The following is a 23,114-nucleotide window of genomic DNA, read 5'->3' as shown; positions in this document are numbered from 1 at the left end:
CCTAAGGTGGCTTTTCCTGGCTGTCCCCTACACAGTGGCTCGCAGCACCCCCAGCCGCAGCCTGGCCATCACTGTCATCCTGCCAGGGGATGGGCTCCAAGGCCACTTCTTGGGTCAGATGCAGGTGAGAAACTGCATCACCCTAAATCTCATACGGGGCATCTGTGCAGAGCCACCGGCAAGCCGAAGTCCTTGTGACTCGGTCATAATCCCAGTCCTTCTCTCTTGCCCAGGGGACCCAGCAGACTGCAGTAGGAGGTGAAAGGGCAGAGCTGAGGAAGGAGCCAGCAAGGGAGGAACGAGGCCATGGCCACGCTCACTGTCTTCAGTCTGTGTGCTGGGTCGCAGGGCCAATTGATTTTTTACTGTTTCCCAGCATCTCGAGGGGTGGTGAGAAAATATGAACAATGCGTCGCCAGAAACTTGAGCTGCAGCCGCAGAATGAATCTGCTAATGACCGGCAAGCTGAGGGAGCCCGTGCCCCACAGTCCTCACTCATGTCTACATGCCCGGGCTGCTTCTGAGTCAGCTCTCAGCAGGTTTACTGTGTGCTTTCCAGCAAGTGTGGAGCAGCGCTGGCTTTTGTCAGGCTAGCAGCTCTCCTTCCAGAGCATAGAGCTTTTCCCTGAGAGGTCAGTGAGAAAGTGGGCTTCTCTGAAACATGTCTGCCTGAAATGTCTTAGACATGCATCTCAGGCTTGGGTGCCACAGAGGCCAGAGATGCCATCTCCACCCGGGACAGAGGTTGACACTGACATCTCACACAGGGTTGCCTGGGGTTGCCTGTTTCTTGTTTTAAAAAAAAAAATGTATGGACTAGGGCTATAACTCAGTGATAGCACGCATACCTGGCATGCACAAAGGATAGATTGTATCCCCAATGCTACAAAAAGGGGGGAAGAAAACCCTTGGAGTTGGGTTATACACATATTAAGCATTTAGAAGGTTTCCCATGGAAATCCAGATACCCAGCTTCTCTTGAGAACCAGGAATCTTGGCTGCCCCGCGGCCTCATTCTCACACCCATAGTCAGGGGAAAGGCACTTTCTCATTTGCCCCAGTCTCCATCAGCCGCCGCTGTCTCCAACCCCAGACGTGAAGACCCCAGGTCCCACACATTAGCCGTTTTGCTGACAGAAGAAAACTGTTTCTCCGTGTCCAGGTCTCTGTCAAATGAGGGAAGCACAGCGCAGTGGAAGGCCAGCCAGCTTGTCGCCCTTGACCGTTCCTCAGTTCGCTTGCATTACCCAGCAGGTCTGTGATTTTCAGAAGTGGGGTCCACGGAACGGCTGGAAGAAGAAGGGAAGACCCTCCCTGGCCACGATCCCTGTCAGCCAGAGCACTTCTTTTGTATTCTCGATAACTGAAGTTTCACCATTTAGAGGGAAAGGCTGCCATGGGGTGTGATCTTCACAGGAGGCGTCTCCTCCCGGGCAGACTTGTCTTCTGCTCTCAGGGACGTGCCCCACAGGGTTAAGTGGTAGAAACCTCCAGTGAATGGGGAGGCCCTGCGAGCTCAGCCCCAGTGCTATATGGTGACACAGACATTCCCTAGCTGGAAGTCCTCCTGCTGTCACGTCACTTGACATTACCTGTCATTGTCGGATGTTGCTTTAGGGCGCTTGACAGTCAGTGTTTCTGGTGTTCGTGATGACTGTAAGATGTTGGTAGCCGGGCTTCTCTCTAGAAGCAGGTGGGCGTGGGAGCGCCTGCGGGGTGGGATGGGGCCATACCCAGCAGGGAGTCCGGGAGTGACTCCTGAGCCACCAGGTCCTGCCGCTTCAGCATTCTCAGAGCTCCGGGAACCCCACAGGCTCCAATTGCATTTATCTCTGGCAGAGAGCAAGGGGCTTTTTAACCTGAAATAGTTGTACTTCAGTCCTGGACCCCGTAGCCTCTGGCAGTGAGCCAGAGGGTGCAAACTTGGGCAGGGCAGGCCAGGCTGCAGAGGCCAGCAGGGCCTCCCCAGTCTCATGAAGGCGTCCCACTCTCCAGCCTGCACACAGCTAAGCCCTCCCCTCCTGCGTGCCCGCAGGTCCCTACTGCTTCCAGGTCTTGGCCTTGGGGATCAGCTCCACGGCCTGTGTGAACCCAGGCAGAAGCTCAGTCCCTTCCCTGGATTTCAGCAAAAGTACCCATTTTGCCACAGAGGGAAGAGCTGGGAGCATTTCCTCAAGATTTCAGGGCTCATGGGGAGGGTACCTCCACATCTCGCCGGGCCTTCCCCCTTTCTCTTCATCCCACCATGCCAAGACCCCTCTCCCAGCAGGTACAGGGCAGCTTTCCCCCCACCAGTCTGTCCCTGGTGCCCAGGGGACTCAGCTTACTTCCCTGCATAAGCAAAGCTTTGCTGCAAATTTTATCAGTTAAGATTAGGTTCAACTACATGGAAACCCAAAACAGAACTTCATTTCCCTCTCAGGTAAAAGAAGTAAAAGAAGGTAAAAAGAAGGTAAAAGAAGCCTGGGTGTATGTAGTGAAGGGCTACACAGAGGCTTCAGGGACCCAAGTTCCTTCCTCCTGTTTGTTCTGCCATCCCTTGTGTGTGATTTGTACTCATAGTGTAGGATGGCTGCTGGAGTCACAGCCATCATATTCATGTTTCAGGAAGCAGAATAGAGAAGGATACAGCCTCTTTCCTGTTAAAGAACCTTCTTGGAAAACTCACAATGCTGATCCATGTCTATCTCATTGGCCATAAGCTGGTCAGGTTCTGTAACTGCAGATAAATGGAAGAATGAGTACCAGGACAATATGTTTCTGACAGTATCAGAAACAGCCAAAAACCTCTAACCCCAGGGGATGCCAGGTTCTAACTACTAAAGTACTGATGGTTGTTGCACCAAATACCTAAGCATCTTTATGGTCTGGCTTCTATCCCTTACCTGAGAAGGCTGGCTCCCAAGCAGCTGACAAGGCCCCCAGGCTGGACAGGGCAGGCTGCTGGGGCAAGAGGGAAGGAGAAACTTCTTAGCCCCCTGCTGTGGGAACGCAGGCTGTAAGCATGGGAGGAGCCTGAGGGAGGGACAAGGATTTGTGAAGACAGAAAGAAGGCAAAAGGGAATTCCAGACGGAGGGGTAAGCCAGCAAAGGCAGGAAGCCAGTGGTTCTTGTCACAAGGTCTAGAGACCAGCCTAGGCTGCAAGAGGCAGGTGGCTTCCTTTCCACCAGATATAGCTCCAGGCTCTAGGGGGTACCTAGCTGGGGCAGTCTCTGGGGGTTAGAACCTCCCCAAGGCCCTGGATTTGACCAACAATGCAAGGGTTAAAATAGTATGAAGTAGGAATGCCCTCAGCACCCCAGCCCCATGTCAGATCTCAGCTTTGCTCTGCTTTTTTTCCAGTCCTGGGGATTAAGCCCAGGGCTTTTACACTGAGCTAAAGCTTTAGCCCTTTTTTTATGTTTTATTTTGAGATGGGGTCTCTATAAGTCACTGAGTTGCCTGGGCTGGGCTCTAACTTTTCATCCTCCTGCCCCAGCTGGCCAGAGCACTGGGATGACAGGTATGTACCACCACACCCAGCTTGGATCTTGATCTTTTCATTTTTTTTTTTAAAGAACCAGAGCTGGGTGTGGTGGCGCACACCTGTAATCCCAGCACTCAGGAGGCTGAGGCAGGAGGATCGTTGTGAGATCGAGACCAGCCTGGGCTACAAAGTGAGCACAAGGCCAACCTGAACTGCATAGGGAGACCCTGTCTCAAAAAGACAAAAAAAAAAAAGAACCAGAAATGCAGATTTGTGTGTAAAATCTCTGTGTGTAGTGGTATACACCTGTAATCTCAGCATTTAGGAGGCTGAGCAAGAGGATTGCCATGAGTTTGAGGCCAGCCTGAACTACAGAGTAAGACCTTAAGTAAAAAACAAAACATCTCCATGTACAAATGCTGCTACCTACTATAAAGATACCAACAGACATGACACAACCAAGGGAAACATGTATGCAGTTCTCCAAACCCTCATGCCGGCTCTGGATCCTGAATCATGTGATCACCTGGTTCTTAACAGTGAAACCATAAGACGAGGAGGCTGATGGAGGAGAAGGAGTCTTATCCAAGGTCTCAAAGGCAGTCCAGGTAGAACTTGGGCTCAAATCTGGGTTGTGATTCCACACCCAGTGCTCCCTCTGTCAGAGGGCCTAAAATAGAAGACTAACCTTTTTGTAGTATTTTTTGTGCTTGATAAATACCAGGGAGTTGTTCATTAGTTCATCTTCCCTGAATACCTGGCAGAACTGGGCCAGAGGGTGACAGGAAGACCCCAGCCTGTCAGCACATACCCCAGGCTCCTGGAAAGTGGACCATGAGTTCCACCACCTGCCGCTGAGGCACCATGCCTGGCCCTCTCTGGGGAATCGGGGTGGCGGGAAGTCCGGGGAACCCAGGGGAGGGAACCTTAGAGGCCAGGGCAGAGGCTGGGGCCGATAGATGCAGGCTTGAGTCTGTCCAGCCCCGGACCAGTTTGTGTTTCCTCCCGCATCCTCCCTTGTTTCTGGTTTAAAATAATACTCAGGGCTGGGGGCGTGGCTCAGTGGTGATGCTCTTGTCCAGCATGCACAGGTCCTGGGTTCAATCTCCAGCACCACCAAGAAAAATAAAATAACATTTGACAGTAGAAATCTTTGAAAATTCAGGCAAGCACAGAAAAAGAAAGCCCACTTCCATAAAGCTACCTTGTTCTGTCATTGCTTCAGCCTCCACCTGTCCAGGAGGAGAGCGCTGCCATGCACAAGGGCCAAGGAATAGCCTGAAATTTTCTCAACAGGAACGCATGGGACATGCTTTTCTAACCTCTCCTCACTTGTTACATCGTGAGCATCCCCTCGACACTTACCATCCTCTGCGCTGGTGTTCTTGTCAGCAGCAGAGGGTTTCATCCTCTGGCTGTATCTGAGCACATCTGCCTTTCCCGCTGCGGGCCGTAGCTGCTCTCTGAGCACTCCGCCCTCCACACCGGAGCACCAGACATCACTGCCCGCACATGTGTTCTGCCTACCATGGTTCCGCCGCAGAGACTCCTATATGTGGAGCGGGTGGAAGGTGTGCAGGTCCGTGCGGCCTTTGGTACACATTTCACAGGCTGCTCTTGAGACACATCCTGGGAAAGCCAAGAATGTTATCGGGTGAGAAGATCTCTGGGAGGCCTGTGCCATGATCTCTGGCTTGTCTGTGTGTTTGCAAGGACTTGGCGGTCTGTGTGGGTTTGACACAGGCCCAGAAAGCCTCTGGCACCTCTGCTGTAGCCAGTTCATCCAGAACTGCCTCGCTGCAATGGAGCAAGAACCAGAGGCCAGGGCATTCCGCCGGGGTTGATCTCTGCTGCCTCTTTTCTTTTCCCTCTGATACGGCAAACAGACTCTTGGAGCAATTGCTGCCTCTGTTTGGGAAAGAACCCCTTAAAACTGCAGAATGGGGCCCGGGCACTCAGCGGAGAGAAAAAAATGCTGCACCTTTCAGGGTCCCCTCACCACCTCACAGGGAGAATGGAAAGGAGGAAATTGGTGACTTCAGCAGCAGCAGGGAGGAGCGGATGCATTCACTGCCTCTGCTTAGTTAGACATGCAAATGCAGTAGACCAGAAGTTGGCTTGTTTTTTCTATTCAACTCTCATTACATACAAATTTGATTGCAGTCAATGGCTTGACCCCAGGCCATTCCCTGCATGAAAGACTTTCTCTTTCTCCTCTCCTCCTGTCCTGTCCTTTCACCCTTGGGATTTAATATCTGCAATTTTACCGTCCTGTCTGCTCCCCCACATACCTCATTCCTGATGTGTTACAATCACAAACAGGTATATGGCACTGTGGTCATAAACTAGCACTGTACACACCTGTGTCCTCAGAGAGGAGGTGTGTGACCTCCGGGGTCACAGCTGTGTCCTTCTTGCAATGAAGCATGCAGGGAATAATCCCGACTCTTAGGGCACTTGCAGGCCCTGCGCTTGAGCCTCTGACAAATAAGCGGCTTGGGAAAAGCCTCCTGACATGTTGATTTGTTAAGGGGTAATTTATTTTCAAAGCAAGTAAACAGCTTGTAAACTTGGGGGTTTACCACTTTAAGTGATTAAGAAGTAAGCAGCTATAAAACTTGTTCTGGAAGGCTGTGGCTGATTGTCCCCAAGGAATTTTCCTGAGCAGTGTTTGGATTTGCCAGATGCTTGCCACAGTTCCTCTGATGGGCTCTCTCTCCCACCACACAGTCTATCACATAATGCCTCTTCCTGAGGACCCCCAGGACAGTGACCTGGCCGCTCTCTGCGTAAGCAGATCTCTGTGGTAGACAAGGGTAGGAAGCATCTTCTACCACACAAGAGCCCAGACTTGAAATTGCATGCCAAGAGATGCAGGCCTCATCCATGTCAACACAGGCTGTGTGGACTCCGGAGCCTGGTTAGGGCTGTCAGTAGGGCCCCTGATGTTTAAGGAGCTGATGGGTAACAAAAACAGCTCCTCACAAACAGTACAAATAGCCCCTCCTTGATGGCCCACTGAGTCCTAAAGGGTAAAGTGGGAGGCAGTGAGTCCCATCTGATCAGAGAGATGCAAGGACTTGTCTGGGCCTCTTGGCTGGTAGGTAAACAGGTGAGGGTTAAAACCCTGGCCTCCCACTGGGCATGGTGCCACACGCCTGTGGTCGCAGCACTCTTGGAGGCTAAAGCAGAAGGATCACAAGTTTGAGCCCAACCTGGGCAACTTAGTGACTTAGAAAACCCTATCTGAAAATTTTAAAAAAGGCTAGGTATATAGCCCAGTGTGAAGGATCATTCCCAGTATGACGAGATAAAATATTTTAGGCTTTGCAGGCCATTTCGGGCAGAGAGGCCATGCAGTCCCTAGGGCAACTACTCATCTCTGTTCAGCATTCTTCCACCTTCCTGAGTTTTGAGAAACAGGAGCCTGGAACCTGAAGGACCTCCTGGGAGAGGTGTCAGCTGGAAGGTGGACTGCACAAGGTCCAGGCAGCACAGGGACACAGGGTGAGGTCTGGGGCTGGCTGTGGCTCAGGGAGTCACTCAGGGAGTAGCAAGACTTGACAGAATGCCAGGAGGTCAGGTTCCCCACTCTGTTATGAGGACAGTTTGCTCCCCATCCCTTACATTAGTGCAGCTTCTGAATTCTAGGTCAGAGGCAGTGGTCCACAGAACACCATCACCATGGGTTCTGCCCGGCTCCTGGGGCTGCAGCAGGAAGCCCACAGTTTGCATGGGCTCCTGAAGTTATTAATGAGGCGTTTGCTCTATGGAAGTCTTTATGGACTTAGTGAATAAAAGTGGAAGTCACGGCCCTTTGGAAAAGCGCAGTGTAGAGGTCTCGAATAGTCTGCGGGAAAGCATAGGTCCTGGAAAAAAGGCTGAGAGTCACTACAGAGAACAGATTTGCTGAGCACTAAGCACGTGCCCTGCCTATGCCCGGGATGCTGTGTACAGAGGGTCATCGTGAATGCGGGTGACAATGCCCTCAGCTCACAGCTGGGAAACAGACTGAGAAACACGGCAGAAATATCCACGTGCCTTGTGCTTCTGCCATCCATATCTGAGTGTCTCCAGCAACATGGAACTTGTCCCCTTACCATGTGGCCACAGACCACAGAGCCCCCAAGTTACAGAGTTGCTTTGAGGACCGTTCAGTGCTGTTGTGGGCAGCTGTTTTTTTGTCTTTTTTTTTTTTTTTTAAGGCAGAGTCTCACTACGCATTTCAGACTAGCCTTGAACTCACTATGTAGCTCAGATTGTCCTCAAACTCCTTGAACTTACAGCGATCCTCCTGCCTCAGCCTCCTGAGTGCTGGGATTTCAGGTGTGCGCCACCATGCCTGGCTTTGTCATGGGCAGCTCTTGTGCAGAGCTTTTGTTGCTCCTGAACCTAACCTCCCTCAAACCACGAGGGCAGAGCAGGTGTCTGGCAAGGAGAGTCCAGGGCTTTGGGCACATCATCAGAGACCCCAAGGTTCTGCCTTTAGGGTTCTCAGCCTCTGTGTGAATTGCCAGGAGCCCAGAAGTCCCAAGGCTGCGTGCCTGCTCCCAGAGCACAGTCAGCCCTGCTGAGGCAACACCGGACACTCAAGACTCACGGTCCACAGCTCTGCCCTCAGCATGCTGGTGGCCTCTTCCCTGACACGGCTCCACTTGTGTCCAGGTCAGTCCCCAGCCAGGTCAGCTCAGGGCGGGGAATAGGCCAAGACTCTTCAGAAGCTGGAGCAGGTTGCTGAGGGTCACCTTGACACTGAGATCCCCATCCAGCCTGAGAGTAGTGTATTGGCCAGCCAGTTCTCTTCGGTTTGATCACATCCTATTGTCTTACAGGCTTTGCCGTGGCCCAGTGTATAAACCAGCACAGCTCACCATCCCTGCCGTCACCATCACCACCTTCTGCCAGTGGGAGCCCCAGCGGCAGCGGGAACACCAGCCACTGTGACTCGGGGGGCTCGTCTTCCACACCCTCTGCAGCCCAGAGCCCAGCAGGTATTGGCCAAGTGACTGGGAGGCGGAGGGCTCCTGTCCCTCACCCTCTTGCCTCTGCTATGACCACTGACTCCCAGCTCCTCTTTGTCATGGGGTATAATGGATACTGCCACCCCATGGAGTGTTCTGCGTACCCTCCAAGAAGGTGTTGCCCACAGGCTGGTTTAGCTCCTTGCGCAGGCTGTTCCACTGTACGGCCTCCCCTGCCTGCAAAGATGAAGGGACGGGTGACAGGGGGTCTGGCCTAAGCCCACCTGTCATTACTGCCAGAGCCATAGGTGTCCCCAGGAGGGGTGTCCTAGAGGCAATTGCTTGACTCCTGGGAAAATATCAAGTCCCTTCTAATCCTCCCACCCCACATACTAGTCTCCTCCCCCAACCTTTGGTTTTTTGAGACAGGGTCTCCCTGTGTAATTCAGACTGATCTAAAACTCACTATGTAGCCCAGGCTGGCCTCAAACTCACAGTGATCCTCCTGCCTCAGCTTCCTGAGTGCTGGGATTTCAGGCAAGTGCCAGCACAGTCTCCTCTTTAAATGTTCAGTGTGATACAGTCGCCATACTCGGGCGCATCCTGCCACCTCTGTAATGAGCATGTGGGAGTTGTGTCTTGCTGTCCTTTACCTTAGAGCAGTTCAAACATGGCAGAGAGAATTCATGAGCCCCTGGAGTCAGCCTGGAACAGGAGATGCAAGCGACACCCCAGCCCTACCACCCCCACAGCCTCATCCTCAGCTGCCTTGAGCCATACAGCGTGAGTGCTGGCTGCACTACATGAGATCCCAGGAGTAGACACCAGGCTTGTTTGGTGGACAAGGCCCCAAAATGCAACCGGAGCTGCAGGGTTCAGGCAGGAGCAGGCTCGGTGGCTCGAGCCAGCTCTCTGTCCTCGTCCCAGCCCCAAACCCCACCCCAGGTCTGAGGGTCCTTGTCACTCCAGCTGGTACCCCCCACGGAGGACCTTTGGTGATCTTCACAGTCCCTGCAAGGTCCTATCCAGAGCCGTCACCCACTGTACTGCAAGAGCATCTGACCTGATGTCATTAGGTTATGGAGCGAGGAATGGTGACAAGAGACACAGCGGGTGATGGCATGGCGAACCGAGTCTCCCCGGGCGCCTGTGCTTTTCTCTCCAGTGTTTGCGGCTTTCGGTTCCCAGGAAAGAGTCAATCCAGCCTGGTGTCCACACTGAGGTTTGGGGCCCTCCTGTGCATCCCCAGGAGGTACACATGACCTCTGTCTCCTGTTGCCATCAGGAGGCCCAGGCAGGATGGGCACCTTCAGGCCCCTCACTGGGACCCTCTCTCTATGCAGGGTTGGGGTAGGTGACTGCACTCTCTGAGGGACTTCTGAACCCAGTGTAGGGCTGGCTGTACATCCACGCAGCTGCCAGCACTGTTCCCAGGCTTGTAACTGGGAAGTTGCTCCGGGCACAGCCCTCAGGGCCCCTCCGCCCCTCTCCCGCCTGCCGTCTGTGTCCATGTGCTGGGTGCACACACCTTCTTGCGTGTGTACATTTCTCTGCGTGTGCACCCAAACACAGTTACAAGTGCTCTGGGATGAAAGCTCCCATGGTTTTCTGGACACTTTCTTCCATTGTTGAGGAGGGACAGCCAACAGCTAAGTGAACAAATGAGCCATATACTTCTTTGCTGCACACACACTGGAACCAGTCAGGAGCCACATTACCAAAATCGGGCCTCTGAGTACCAAAACATGATAGCTGGGCTTCACAGCTACACCGCCTCCAGGGCCTCATGTCTATGGTGTGTGCTGAATTTCTTTTTTTTCTTGGCCTTCCTTAGCCCCTTCAGCCCTACCCCCACCATTCCTGCACTGTGCCAACACGTGCCTTGTCACCTCACAGATCCAGGGGCTGTCAGCCATGATGCCAGGTGACCAGGTAGTGCCAGTTGACAAGTAGAGTCAGGACCTCCAAGGTGTCTGCTCCCGTTCAGTGCAGTCCCAGCAGACAAGCATGGAGCACCTCATTTTTTATGCCACGAGACATAAAGAGCCTGTCCGACTCTGCAGACCCCAAGATAACTACTGTCCTCCGGATGAAGGGCAGCCTGGCAAGCAGCGCGCGCTTTACTTTCACATAGGGAAGTGGGTGCCCTTGGACACACTATTGATCCTGCAAGGAGAGAGCATTGGAGCCCAGGAGCTCCTTCAGGCTTGAGGCTAACCTTCCAAGCCAGCTGTCAGCCACCCAGTTCACCCGAACAAAGCCTTTATTCTGTTTCCATGTTCCCTATAGGAGTGGTTCTAGCCAGATGGTTCCAGCATCTGCTTGGTATCCTACCAGACTGTGCTTGAGGGAAGCCAAGAAAGGAAAAAAAGACAGGAGCCTTTGTTGAGATGGGCTGCCTTCTGCCAGTGCCTGGTTTGTCATTGGCTCTGAGTGGTGGCCTAGTGCTTAGCTGCCTATGCACACCCTGTTGGCAAGACTTCCCACCCATCAAGGACCTGCTACAACCTGGCAGAGGTGGCATTCTTGGAGGGGACAGGGAGGCGTCTCGTCATCCTGGTCCATCCACCCTAACTGCACTGCTTAATCTGGACACCTGCTGCCCCACCATGGGGACAGGTGTCCTCAGGGCAGTTTCTGAGGGTATAGCGCAAATCAGAAGTATCCACGACTGTGTGTTCACGGAGCCTCCAGAGTCCAGGATGCTCTCCCGCGTGGCAAGCAGCTGCCAGGAACTAACACACTCCAGGGGCCACTGTGCCACTGAGGCCTCACTTTGCATGGTCGGGTGTTAGGTTGGGAAAGGACCCAAGAGATGCCGTCTACCTGGTAATGAGACAGGCCCAGTGTTCCAGGGTCTGCACCATGGTTTTAGAAACATGAATTGTACAAGGATAGCTTGAAAAGTTAGAGATGTTGCAAAAGTATTGTAGACTGGAAGAGTAAAGTCTGTAGCACAGCATGGCACCTGTGGCACATTTCACAGTCACTCATAGTATATTTCAAAATGTTAGGAGAGCAGATGTTGAATATTCCTAACACAAAGAATGTTCAAGGGGCTAGAAATGTCCATTACCCTCATTTGACCATTGCGCAGCATGTATAATATATATCAGAATATCACACCATTCTTCTTAAACATGCACAATTATGTGTGTCAGTTTTAAAGTTTAAAAAATTTCAGAAGAGCCATGGGTGACCCTCAGCTGCAGCAGTTCACATCACGCAGGCACTCACCGGTCTGCACGGGCTCCTGCCACGGCCGCCGCACAGCCTTCCTAGTGTGTGCGTACTGCGCGGGTCCCCGGAGATGCACTCCCAAATCCAGGCCCTTCTAGTGCCTGGCACTGTGCCCACGAGCACCTTGCAGACTCTCTCAGTGGATTCTTCCATGCTTTACCTCCTTCTGTACAGCTGTAAACACAGGAACTCAGAAAGGTCATCCAACTTGTCCAAGACAATGCAGCTAGCAAGCACAAGAGTCTGAATTTAAACCTTATCATTGGCAGCTCCATAGCTCGCACTTCACCTTCTAAGCCAACCCAGCAGAATTTCTGACGCAGGTCCTGGGTCTTTCTCAGGCACCTCCCAGGGATGTCCCAAGAGACATGCCCGGGCCTTGGTTGGGATCCTGGTGGGAGGCAGCCCATGGAGCACAGCTCTGCTGGCAGGCACCATTGTCCGGAGGCCCAACTGAAAAGCCACATTCATAAAGGCCTGGGGGTCTGGCATGGCCCCAGACAGCAGATAACTGGATTGTGTGGGCCCATGAGGTGAAGGACTGATGGACCACCCCCCACCAATCAGCAGCAAAGTAGACCCCAAAAGGCCATGTCTCCTTTGCTGGCCTATATAGGTTCATCTCTACACCAGCAGGTAAAACTGACTGATGCTCAGGTGCGTTACCTGCCTACACTCTGCCCTGCTCAGGGACCTCACACTTCCTGCCTGAGTTTGACAGAGGTCTGTGTTTATCCCAAATACACATGTCTCATCTTCCTGTAGGGCGTTATCCTTGCCTTCCTGGACTTAGTGGCTCAGGCTGCTTCTCTTAATTTTATAGACTGGAGGCCTGATCCACAAGGTCCCTCCATCCACCCAGTCCTTGCTGGTCTGGTCCTTTTAGTGCCCGTCTCCCTGGATCTTCTCTACCTTGGCTTCAGGTGCCCTTCACTCATTCGTATTAAGTTATATTTTTCTAAGCAAACAGGCTTCCGTGGAGTCCCCGCTGCGCGGGCATTAGGGGAACCATCTGGCAAAGCCTGGATCTCACATTTGGTTGGGCCAGCCAGGGCCCGTTAGATGGCTACACAGATGTGTGTAGTTATAAACTATGAAGAAAGGACCATGCATGGGGCGTTAGCGGCCAGCCCAAAACACCAACTTGTCCAATCTCTGGAAAGCTTTAGTTCTCGCAGAGGAGGCCTCCCTGGAGATGAGAAGGTGAAGGCATGAGGGCTAAGTAGACCCGGGGTCCATGAGGAACGCAGCCTTGGGCCTGGCACATCCACCAGGCCCGAGACCTCTGTCTTGCTGGAGACAAGTGGAATCCTTTTCCCATCCTGTAGGGGCTCCCTTAAAACCGCACCCTTCTGAGTGAAGACTGGGGGCCAGTCTGTCTTTAAAGGTCCCCAGCCCATGGCAGCCGCCCAGAACAGGCCCAGGCCCCTCAGCCTGAAGGAAATGGGCCGCCCTACAGGGCCATCTTCTGCCAGCCTGTCTGTGTGGGCAGCACCTGCCTCGAGTACTCTCTGCAGACTGAGCTTCGGATGCTCCCACTGGTGGCTCTTGAGTAGGTGCTCAAGTTGGGAACCCAGATATACCCCAAACTGCAGAGAAGGCCCACGCTGAATTCCTTCAGAGCTCCAAGAACCAGTCCGAGATGGTTTTCATTGTCAGTTTTTTATCTATCACAGCTATTAGTTGGCTCCCCTACCTCCCGTGTGCATCTTTTTCCTTGTTTTTGAGGCATGGCCATGCCATGTAGCTCAAGCAGGCTTTGAACTCCTAGGTTCAAATGACCCTTGTGCTTCAGTCCCCACCGCCGCCACCACATCCCCAAGTTTTGGGACTGCAGGCATGTGCCGCCATGTCCAGCTCCACTGCCCTTTAAAGGAAGTACTTTGTGGTGCTCCATGCCTTGTGGGGAGAACTGGCTACCATTAAGTGTCTGCGAGCCAGGCATCTTGTCGCCCACACATCCAGCATAACTACCCTGGTGGCCTCAGCTTTATCCCTAGTGAGAAAATTGCAGGGTTGGAATCAGCATTTTCCCCTTTAACATTTTCTGGTTTTGAGAAGCTGAAATTGCAGAGGACATAAGGCCGGAAAGGGAAAGTAGGCCCAATTATCTTCTAGGCTGGCCTGTGCAGCCACAAAGTGCCACACTGCACATACTCAAGCATGTGTGCACGCACACACACACACACACACACACACACACTGTCTGTGTGGGAATCTGACAAGCATACTGTCCCCTCAGATAAGAGCTCTGTGACCTACCTTGAGTTCCTTAAGCAGCCACTTACATCTCAAATCTCTAGATTAGCTGGATTTCACATGTGTTCTGGGAGAGCCACTTTGAAGAGGACAGAAGTCATTTCTCAGAAAATGACATCATGTGGTGACACACGCTGTAATCCCAGCACTTGGGAGGCTGAGGCAGGAGGATCATTGCCAGTTCAAAACCAGCCTGGGCTACAAAGTGAGCTCAAGGCCAGCCTGAACTGCATAGCGAGACCCTGTCTCAAAAAGACAAAAAAGAAAATAACATCAGATTGAAGGTCAGCCTGCCCTTTTAAAGGTACATTTTACAGTGGCTCTGACCCTCCAAAGTCTTCCAGAAAGAAAGAAGGAGCTGATTCCCCCTGGTGCCCCCCACCCTCCCTCCTGTGCTCTTTGTCTGAATGGGTCACTTTCACCCACACCCCTCCACTGTGAGGGCCAGACAGCCTGAGAGTGGCCTCCATGTCACTGAACTCCGTCACCTCAGCCTTCTAGACTTTAAGGATGGAAACCCAGAGAAAGGGGTGTTTGTCTTTTCTCATTGTTCCACAGCGTTTCTTTCTTTATGGGGGTGGGGGTAATATAGATGTGGCAGGAAACTGCTGCTGTAGCGTTTCCGGCATGTGGTCCTAGGAAATTGGAGGACATTCCATTGCTGTTCTGGGGACGTTACCTAAGCTCTGTTCTTACCCTGAGTTCACCCCCGAGATTACAGCTGCTCCTCGCCGTGAGGTGCTACTAACACCTGGCCGGCACCCACCCTCAGCCACTTGGTCCCTGGCCACAGCCCTTCCTGCTATGGTTCCTTCTTGCAATTCCAAGGTGCAGATCACCAGGTCGCCCGAGGGGTCTGGGGCACCTCGAGCGTCCCATGCTTTCCCAGAAACCACCAAGCAAGGCAGTGCTAACTCCAAGAACCGTCGCCTCCTCAGCCAGGGTCAGAAATCTGCTGGGTTCACTTAGCTGGTTTGGCTCTGAGCCTCCAGTCACACACCCGTCCCTTCTCACAGTCTTGGGGAGGCAGGGGTTTTATTTCTTAACTGTGGGTCCTGGCCCGATGCTGATAGGCAAGTCTGCTCTTCTGTCCAGTAAGGTCTGTGACCAAGGCCGTGTGCTGCTATTGACTCCAAACCTTTCCTTCCCAACAGGACTACGCTTTCCCCGTCTTTAACCCAGTTAAATCGTATGAGTGACTGATGTGGTTCTCAGGTCCTCGGACCCTGCCTCCTCTTGGGGGGTGGCATGGGAGAGTCCCGTCTGCATGGGGGTGGGGGGCGCTCGCTGCACCGCTGCCAAGAGCCCACACTGGGGCCCAGTCCTGCCCCTCGCTCTCGTCGATGCTTAGCGTCCGTCTCTGCTGTGTCCCTGTCTCTACATCACCTTTGCTGTTCCATTGTTAAAGGCTTTCTATGATCTGTCGTTGTGTTTTCCCTCTAGTCAGGAGTGGCAGGAAAGGACGCCGGCGAGTGTTCAGCCTGTCGGAGGCCGACAGTCATGGTGGCCACTGGGTTTAGTGCTTCGAACGGCAGCTGCCACAGCAACTCACGTACAATCAATTCAGGCAGGTCTCCTCACGGAGCCCCATGGGCCCCGCACACTCCTGGCACCTCAGCAGGGTCTGCAGGAGCATGGGGGGCAGGCTGGGCCTGTGAGGACTCCAGGCTGTGGGAGAGGGAAGCCCTGAAGTTGGCGACTTCCTCTGCTTTCCCCACAGCCGGCCCTTCCCGCTTCCTTTCCCCTGTCCACCTGCAGCCTGAACCCCCCAGGCCTGCACCCTCACATAGCCTCCCTGTGCAGCTCAGCCTCCCCATAGCCAGCCCTGAGCTGGAGATCCCAGTGTGTCCCCATCGGTCCCTGTGGTTCAGGCCGTAGAGCTGGGCAGCAGTTGGCCGGAGAATTGAGAATTGATAAAACACAGCCAAAAAGTTACTCCTTTCTTTAGCCCCTGGCTTCACCCAAAGCTAAGTGGCAGATTGATTCACATCCCAGCCGGAGGCCAAAGTTGTCCTCCCACCACGCAGCGAAGGACCCCGCCGCTCCCTTTTATGTTCAGCGCTCCCGCTGCGTGTCACTGGTGAGGCTGCCAGTGGCCTGGCTCCTCTGTCAGGGCCTACCGCTGCCACCTTCTCCTGTGACGTTTCTTCTGTGGTGTCTGCTGTGTCGCCTCTGTTGGCAGTCGCGCTTGTCAGTAGGGAGCCTCTCTCCTGCTTTTTTGTTGCCCCGTGTCCTCTGAGCTTCCCCCACAGCTTGGTGTGCGTGGCTGTCCTTTCCCTCGCATCTCCCACCCTGCCTCTCCCAGGCCAAGCACAGCACATCCGGGCTGCCTCTGGAACTTGACGCAGACCAGTTGAGGCCCTGCCCCAAAGCTGCAGGCCAGTTTCTGAGGGTGCCAGCCGGGGAAGAGGGGCCCCTGCCTCGGAGCTTCATAGGCTGGAGTCCCGGGAGGCAAGACCACCCTTCGTGGGCATACAGACCTGCCAGATTCCCCACTGTGGGTTCTTTTCCTAGGGAAGAAACCAGTTTTGTGCACATGGTAGTATTTATTAGTGGGCTTGTTTTTTAAAACAGATTTGACTGTAGCTTTCCCATATCCTCAGTGACTCTCTTCCTCAGAAACCCCAGTAGGGATCAAGGGCAGGTTTGCCGGCTCCCTGAATGTCTGTCTGCAGGCACAGGCTTGAGCGAAGGGAGAAGCCTCCCGTGGAAGCTTTGGAAACCATGAAGGAAATGGTTTCGCCCCTCCATCTCCAGATGGCAGGACGGCACCACGTGGAGAATTCGTCATTTCCGAGCCGCCTCGGTAGTGCTGCTCGCTGTAGGTCCCCACGTGCACTTGCAGTGAGTATGAGGAGGCCCGAGCCCATCGTAGCAAGCGTGAAGGCGGCGGGAGCAGGCAAGCCCTGCTGCGGGTCCAACAGGAGCCAGAGCTGAAGCAGCCCTGCGCCACAGACGTCCCTACACAGGGAGCAAATTAATTGAAATTCAGAGGAACCAGAAGTCTCAAGGAGCATGAACTCCCCTTCTGTGGGCTCCAATCGCACCTCAGTCACTTTTTCCGTCAGTGCTCACGAGTGCCTGTGGCCACCTCCAAGCGAGGGCGGACCCAAAGCTCAAGCGGTGGTTTGCTCTCACTCACTCCTCCCTGCTTTTCAAGAGAGGCCCGGCTGGAGCTGGCGGTCAGTAGTGGAGCCCTTGCCTGGCATGCGCAAGGCCCCAGGTTTAATCCCCAGCACTGCAGCGGGGATACGAAGGGAGGGAGGGAGGAAGTTGAGGAGGAGGAGACAGACAGACAAAGACTCAAACAGATAGACAGACAGACAGGCAGGAAAGCCTTAGAAAGAAATTAGTGGGACCTTCCAGACCTCATCTGGCCCTGAGTCTTGTGGGAAGAAATGTCACGTGTGTGTTGGGAGACTGGGTCTGTGCTTACGCTTTCTCTTGGGGATTCTCTTCCTCTCACTCGTCTTCTCTTTATGCTGCATGGTTTTATTTTCGCTCTTTGCTTTTTCCATTTTTCTGCTGTGTATTCAGTTTGCCTTTATGTTTTATTTTGGCTTAAAAGAGAAGAAAAACTAACACAGCTGGAATCGCATTCAACAAAAAAACATCCCTTAAGAGGGCTCAGGACCTCCTGATCCCAAGATCCACACAAATAAGAATTTGCCTCCTAAGTGAGATGCCCATGCCTTGCTCTCAGAGGCCTCTGCAGGCCCGCAGTATGGTCTCCAGCACGACCTCCCTTTGCTCTGGTGTCTGGCTGGGCAACTCATCATCTGTCTGCAATCATGGATTTTGAAAAGCACCCCCCAGAAAAGAAACTGCCACTCTGACAACACCTACCTCAGGCGGAGCCTGGTGGTTTCCATGGCCCCCGTGGGGAAGCTCAGGAAGGTAGTGGCCTGGGCAGCCCCGGGCCCTTGATGGCTGTTGACTTAGCACTTGGACACAGAGAACACAAACCACAGTCCAAGATTTTTTAAGCTGAAAAGTTCTATAGAAATTCTTTTTGAGAGTATGGTTATTATTGCGGTGAACTCCCTCTTGGGTGAAAGTCACCACTGTGGACTCTGGACCTGGCCTGATGCTGTAGGCACACCTGAGCCCATTTACTCCCTAACGATGTCTCTGTCATAAGGCAGATGGTGCCAGACTCACCTGTGTACACAGCCTGCCTGGGCCAGTGTCTGCTTCCAGGAACTATGCTTTCTTAATGCACGTGGTGATTTGGCCTGAGCCCCCGGCTTTTCCCTGGTACCACAAGTCAGGGAGTCCTGGGCCCTGACACACCTTCCCCAGACCAGTAAGACTGGATGTGGTGCTTCTGTGTCCCCAGGAGTGAGTGGAGCCAGGCTGTGCCCCCACACCAGCCATTCCCCCACCCAGATTTCCCCGGCCCCAGTTCAGGACAGGAGCAGAGTTTGGCAGCCGGAGCACAGGATTGCAAGGCCTGAGTCTGTCCCTGCTTTTTCTCTACCATCTAGATGCCCCCACAACTCCGGAACCGCCTCAGCCTCACCTTCCCGACCAGTTGGAGATCGTCAATGAAACGGAAGCGGAAGCCAAGCCCAGCAAGAACTCAGCCAGGGGCGCGGAGGTGGAGACGGCGCACTTGTCTCCCAGCCTCCTCCCCGCTCAGCAGCCCACCATCTCCTTGCTCTATGAGGACACTGCAGACACACTGAGCGTCGAGTCACTGACCCTGGTCCCTCCAGTTGATCCCCACAGCCTCCGCACCCTCACCGGCCTCCCCCCGCCTCCCATGCCAGCCACAGCATGCCCAGAGACCTCGGACGAGGAGGCTGCATGTGCGGAGCCTGCAGGCCCTGCCGAGCACTGAGTGGGCGCCAGTCCTCCCCCTGTGCATGCGGCCCGCTGGTAGGGACCCCAGTGCAGTTGATGGCAAGACAAGCTGGAAGCACCTACACTTCTCCATGACCCCAGCAACTATCTCGGATACCCGTCCCCATACTCCTGAGCATCAGAAAGACAACCATGTTCCATTTGAACCCCTCTTTCACTTTTACCTCTTTAAGAACAGTCTGGGGCCGTAGGAACAGCCCGATGCATGCGGACGACAGCCATGGCTGCCTCGGAGGAGCTCGAGGAGCCCAACAGCCCAGGGGGCAGGACCCGCCAGCGCCCCTCCGTTCCCTCAGGCAGTTCCGGCCGCTGCGTGCACGGACAAGGTCACTCTGGGCAGCAGGTTGTAGAAAAGCAACCTTAGATGAGCATCTCTTTTGGCTATTTATTTCTGGTTTGAGCAGTAGTAAAAAGCGTTTATTTAAAAAGCATCTATCTGGGGAAGAAAAAATCCTCAATCCCAAGGTTTGAGGTCATGTTGAAAGTGTGATGATACTGTTAGTTTCATTTTCATTTTCCCTTGAATTTGTCAGTGTTTTGTCTTAGAGTGCTGGGTGTCACTTTCTCCATTTTCTTAAATGATTCTTTCTGTGTTACTATCGCTACAGACCTGTGGAATGATAACGTACCTTCCTGACAAATTTAGATTCTTTTTAAACACAGTGAAGGACACACACATACTCTCAGGGCCACATGGAGTGCAAGGGCCGGGGCTGCGCCGCCATCACTTTCCTGAGCGAGGTCTTAGTGTCACAGGTGGCCGCACCCCACTCAGCGCTAACACCACACGGACACTGGCACCCAGCCTCACCTGCAGCTGATGCCATCTGTGTTTATCTGAGGAGCCACTGGGGGCCATGTGGACTCCAGACCCAGAGACAGGAAGAGAAGGTGCCAGAGGGCATCCGTGGCATCTCCCCTGCAGGCATGCACATCCCAAGAGGGTACCGGCTTCGAGGGCAGCGGGCACCCGAGCACGGAGCATGTCCCTCTTTCCTCCCCTCCCCTGCACCCTGCAGACTCAGACAGGTCCTACCCAGCTCCAAGATGTTCCTTTTACTCTTGGTCAAACACAGTGAGCGACCTGTCACCTCTGAGATACAGGGAGACCCTCTACAGCTTCCCTGCAGATGTGCCCACCAAGAGTCCCCACACAGCGCCCGTGACCAGCAAACCTGGCCTCGGGAGACATGCTATGATCGGGCCCTCCACTCGCTACAGGAACTTGGTCCTCACCACCTCGGCTTCCCACCAGGAGCTGAGTGGTACGATGGGAACAGGTCTGTCCAGTTAGGTGGGAGGAAAGATGTGCTCACTGGGAGAGGCCTGTGTCATCCAGGCGGGGACCATGTGTTCCGATTGATCTCTTAGAGGGAGGCAGGTGCACATGGAGCAGAAGCCCAAGAGCCGTGACCTCCTGGTTTTGGAATGACCTCTTTGGCACAGCACAGTCGAGAAAAGGAAGTGACTTCCTTGCCCAGCAGCATGACTGTAAGAACCAAAACCATGCAGGTGGGCCCTGCCTTCTTGGGACCACCAACTGCTGCCTGAAATCAGTGGCTCCCACTGGCCTCATAATAGAGGTGGCAGCTGGCCCCTTGGGCTCTGATGAAGGACCCTCCCCCCGCGCTTACCCAGGCCTTGACTATACCCTACTTGGTTATAGTACACACAGGTGTATGTTCAGGAGTACCCCACAACCTAATAACTGGGGCTCTCCCACACCTGCCTGCCCAGACAGAATAGACAGGTCTCTCAATAGGACCAGGGGTCTGGGCAAACCCATTGCTAGAGCCACAGCTCCTACCTACAGGTCCTGAACAGGCATCTGGGATCAGCCCTCAAATACCCACCCATCCACCACCTCCAAGTCCTGCAGAGAGCACCACGGCCTGCCTGGTCACCTTCTCCAAGTCCCGTGTCGTCCCGTGTCAGGCACGTTGGGCTTGCTTAGCAGCATTGGCCACTGAGTCCTCAAAACCCTCTGCTTTGAAAGTTGCACCTCCCTTTCTGGTTTGGAGGCTTGGGCATCCAGGGCCCCCCCAGTAGGGTAAATGGAAAGGTGAACTCCCTCAGATGAATGAGGACAGCCAAGGTGCCAGCGAGGGACTAGGAGCAGGCCCTTCTGCCATGCTGCCCTGCCTGGCTGCTGCCTCCACAGAAGGCAGCTCCCTCTCACCACCATCCTCCAAATGCCTGCACTACCAATTGTTCCAGGCACGAGTGACAAAAACACCTAAAGACAGGCATTAAGTTTCTGTGTGGCCTCAGAGATGCACTGTTCTTAAAAAGGCACTGGTGAACCAATTCTGATCTTTTCTAGATGCAATAAACATGAAATATGTAATGCAGTGATGTTACTGTCAGGCATAACCTGTAAGGTTGTCTTCTGTTCCTGTGAGCTGAAACATGTAAATAGCTCTTGTCCCAGCGAGGAGCAGGGGTTGGGAAATCTCAGCGCTTCTGGCCATTCTAGGGAAGCAGCCACTTTTGCCCGCGTGACTCATGCTTTGTGGGTGCTGAGCACAAGGGTGGAAATGGAAACTGGAAACTTCCTTATAAATTTGAATTTGGCAATAAAAGAGGAAAAACCTAACCAAGAATGTGACACACTGCTCCTCAGCGCTATGGCACGAGACCGTGACTTGGCAAAGTGAAGCTCCTCAGCCACCAACCCCTGTCCTTGTGCGGTTGCTTGGGTGGGGGTGTGGGAGCTGGAGCCCCTCCCCAGCCCTACCCAGGTTTGCAGGAGATTGGTGGGACAGGTCAGGTGCAGCCTAGTCATTCAGGAAGGACGCCACCCTGCCAGGTGTAGAGAGCAGCATGGTCCTGTGCTCCTGTTCTGCATCTCTCACCTCCTGAGCAGGGAGCACCCACTCCGAGCTTCTAGATCTGCATCTGTGGAGTGGGACTTCACAGCCTTGCCTCAGAAAAGAGGCATAGCGAGTGGCTGTGGTGTGGGTGCAGCCTGCTGCTGAGATGAGAGAGTGGGGATGACTACTCTGTCATCGCGTCAGGTGATGTGTTGGGGTGGGCACAATTCTAGGAAATGCCAACACGTACCAGCATGAGCCCTGGCAACCCCTAGAAAGAGGGTTATAGATTCTCTAAAACTTCTGATGCTGTAGCTTAAACCTTCCCAGAAACAGCTGGAGACTTCTAGGTCTTGCAAGCAAATTTAAAAGAACACACAGGGTACCCTCCTCATGCCGACGGTAGAGGTGATGACCAGCTTCCCAACTTCACGCTGACAGCTGTCTTCGGGAACCGGGGATGGCTGGTCTGAACTCCTGCAGGGCTCCTTGCCATTACACGTCCTGGGCCAGCCTGCCCAGTGTACTTGGGTTCGCTTCCCTGTGAAGAGAGGAGAGGAGCAGCCAGTGCCAGCCTTGGAGGTTGTTGGAATCCAGGATGTGCACGGGCAGAATCCTCAACTCAGAGCAGGTGGCCTGGGGTTCTTGGCATGAGACCTTCTCAGGGACAGCTTCCCGCAGCCACCATGGTTTGGGCCTGAATGTTCCCAAAGGATTATGTATCCAAGGCTGATTCGTCAGCTTGGGGCTGTTGGGAGGTGGTGGAACCTTAGGAGGCTGGGCCAAGCGGGAGGTTTTAGGTCGCTAGTGCTGTGCCTTCAAAGGGGACAGTACAACCCACCCTCTTCCTCTTTCTCTCTCTCCTGTTCTTGGCCAGGAAGTGAGTGGCTTTGCTCCACCACATCCTGCCATGATGTGTCACCACAGGCCCAAAGCAATGAAGCCAACGGGCCATGGACTGGAACTTCCAAGACTGTGAGCCAAAAGAAACCTTTTTTCTTTATAATTTGATTCTCTCAGGTGTTTGTTCCAGTAACAGAAAGCTGATGAACACACTGACCCAGGCTCAAACCCAGAACTTGCCCGTGGAGTGTTTGGTGGCTGAAGGTCACTTTACCTAAGTGTCTGATTCTTGCAGAGCATGTTCTGTGTCCCACTCCACCTGCACCAGAGGTGACCCGCTGGGTCAGTGGGTAGTGCTGTTTCCCAGGGGCTGGCAGGATCCCAGCCAGGACCCAGGAGGCAAGCTCTGCTCTGCTGCATCCTGACAGCACCAAGTATGAGGGGCAGGTGAGGGCAGGTGGTGGCATCCCAAGTGCCAGCGACCTGAGTTCCACACAAGAAGGGAAGACTGATTCCCCGCCAGCAACTGCTGGAAACCCCCTTCCCCTCCTGTGCTGCTTCTTACTGGCACTTCAGGGTGGTGGGGAAAAACCCTCATGGTCTAAAGTACTTTTCTCCAAAGGCAGATGGTTCTGAATCCCTGGACACATGTGGGGCTTCCCAAG

General features: G+C 53.8%; 1 protein-coding gene across 7 annotated transcripts in view; it reads left to right on the top strand.

Annotated features, from left to right (window-relative positions):
• Positions 1-21,389, top strand: part of Clec16a (C-type lectin domain family 16, member A) — a 214,437-nt gene extending 193,048 nt beyond the window's left edge. For 5 of the 7 annotated variants that reach the window (XM_005391173.2, XM_013517852.1, XM_005391170.2 and 2 more), the window contains 2 exons: positions 8,300-8,458; positions 18,415-21,389. In XM_005391173.2, coding sequence (XP_005391230.1) covers positions 8,300-8,458; positions 18,415-18,770 — 515 coding nt within the window. In that variant the 3' untranslated portion in view covers positions 18,771-21,389. Of the gene's footprint in view, positions 1-8,299; positions 8,459-15,370; positions 15,495-18,414 lie in introns of all 7 variants that reach the window. The other 2 variants (XM_013517854.1, XM_013517853.1) reach the window with 2 other exon arrangements.
• The last annotated feature ends 1,725 nt before the right edge of the window (positions 21,390-23,114 follow it).

The sequence above is a fragment of the Chinchilla lanigera genome, unplaced genomic scaffold (assembly GCF_000276665.1).
Source record: "Chinchilla lanigera isolate Chin_1 unplaced genomic scaffold, ChiLan1.0 scaffold00041, whole genome shotgun sequence".
Taxonomy (NCBI): Eukaryota; Metazoa; Chordata; class Mammalia; order Rodentia; family Chinchillidae; genus Chinchilla; species Chinchilla lanigera.
The sequence above is the reverse complement of the archived record's forward strand: the minus strand, read 5'-3'. Positions and strand labels throughout refer to the sequence as shown.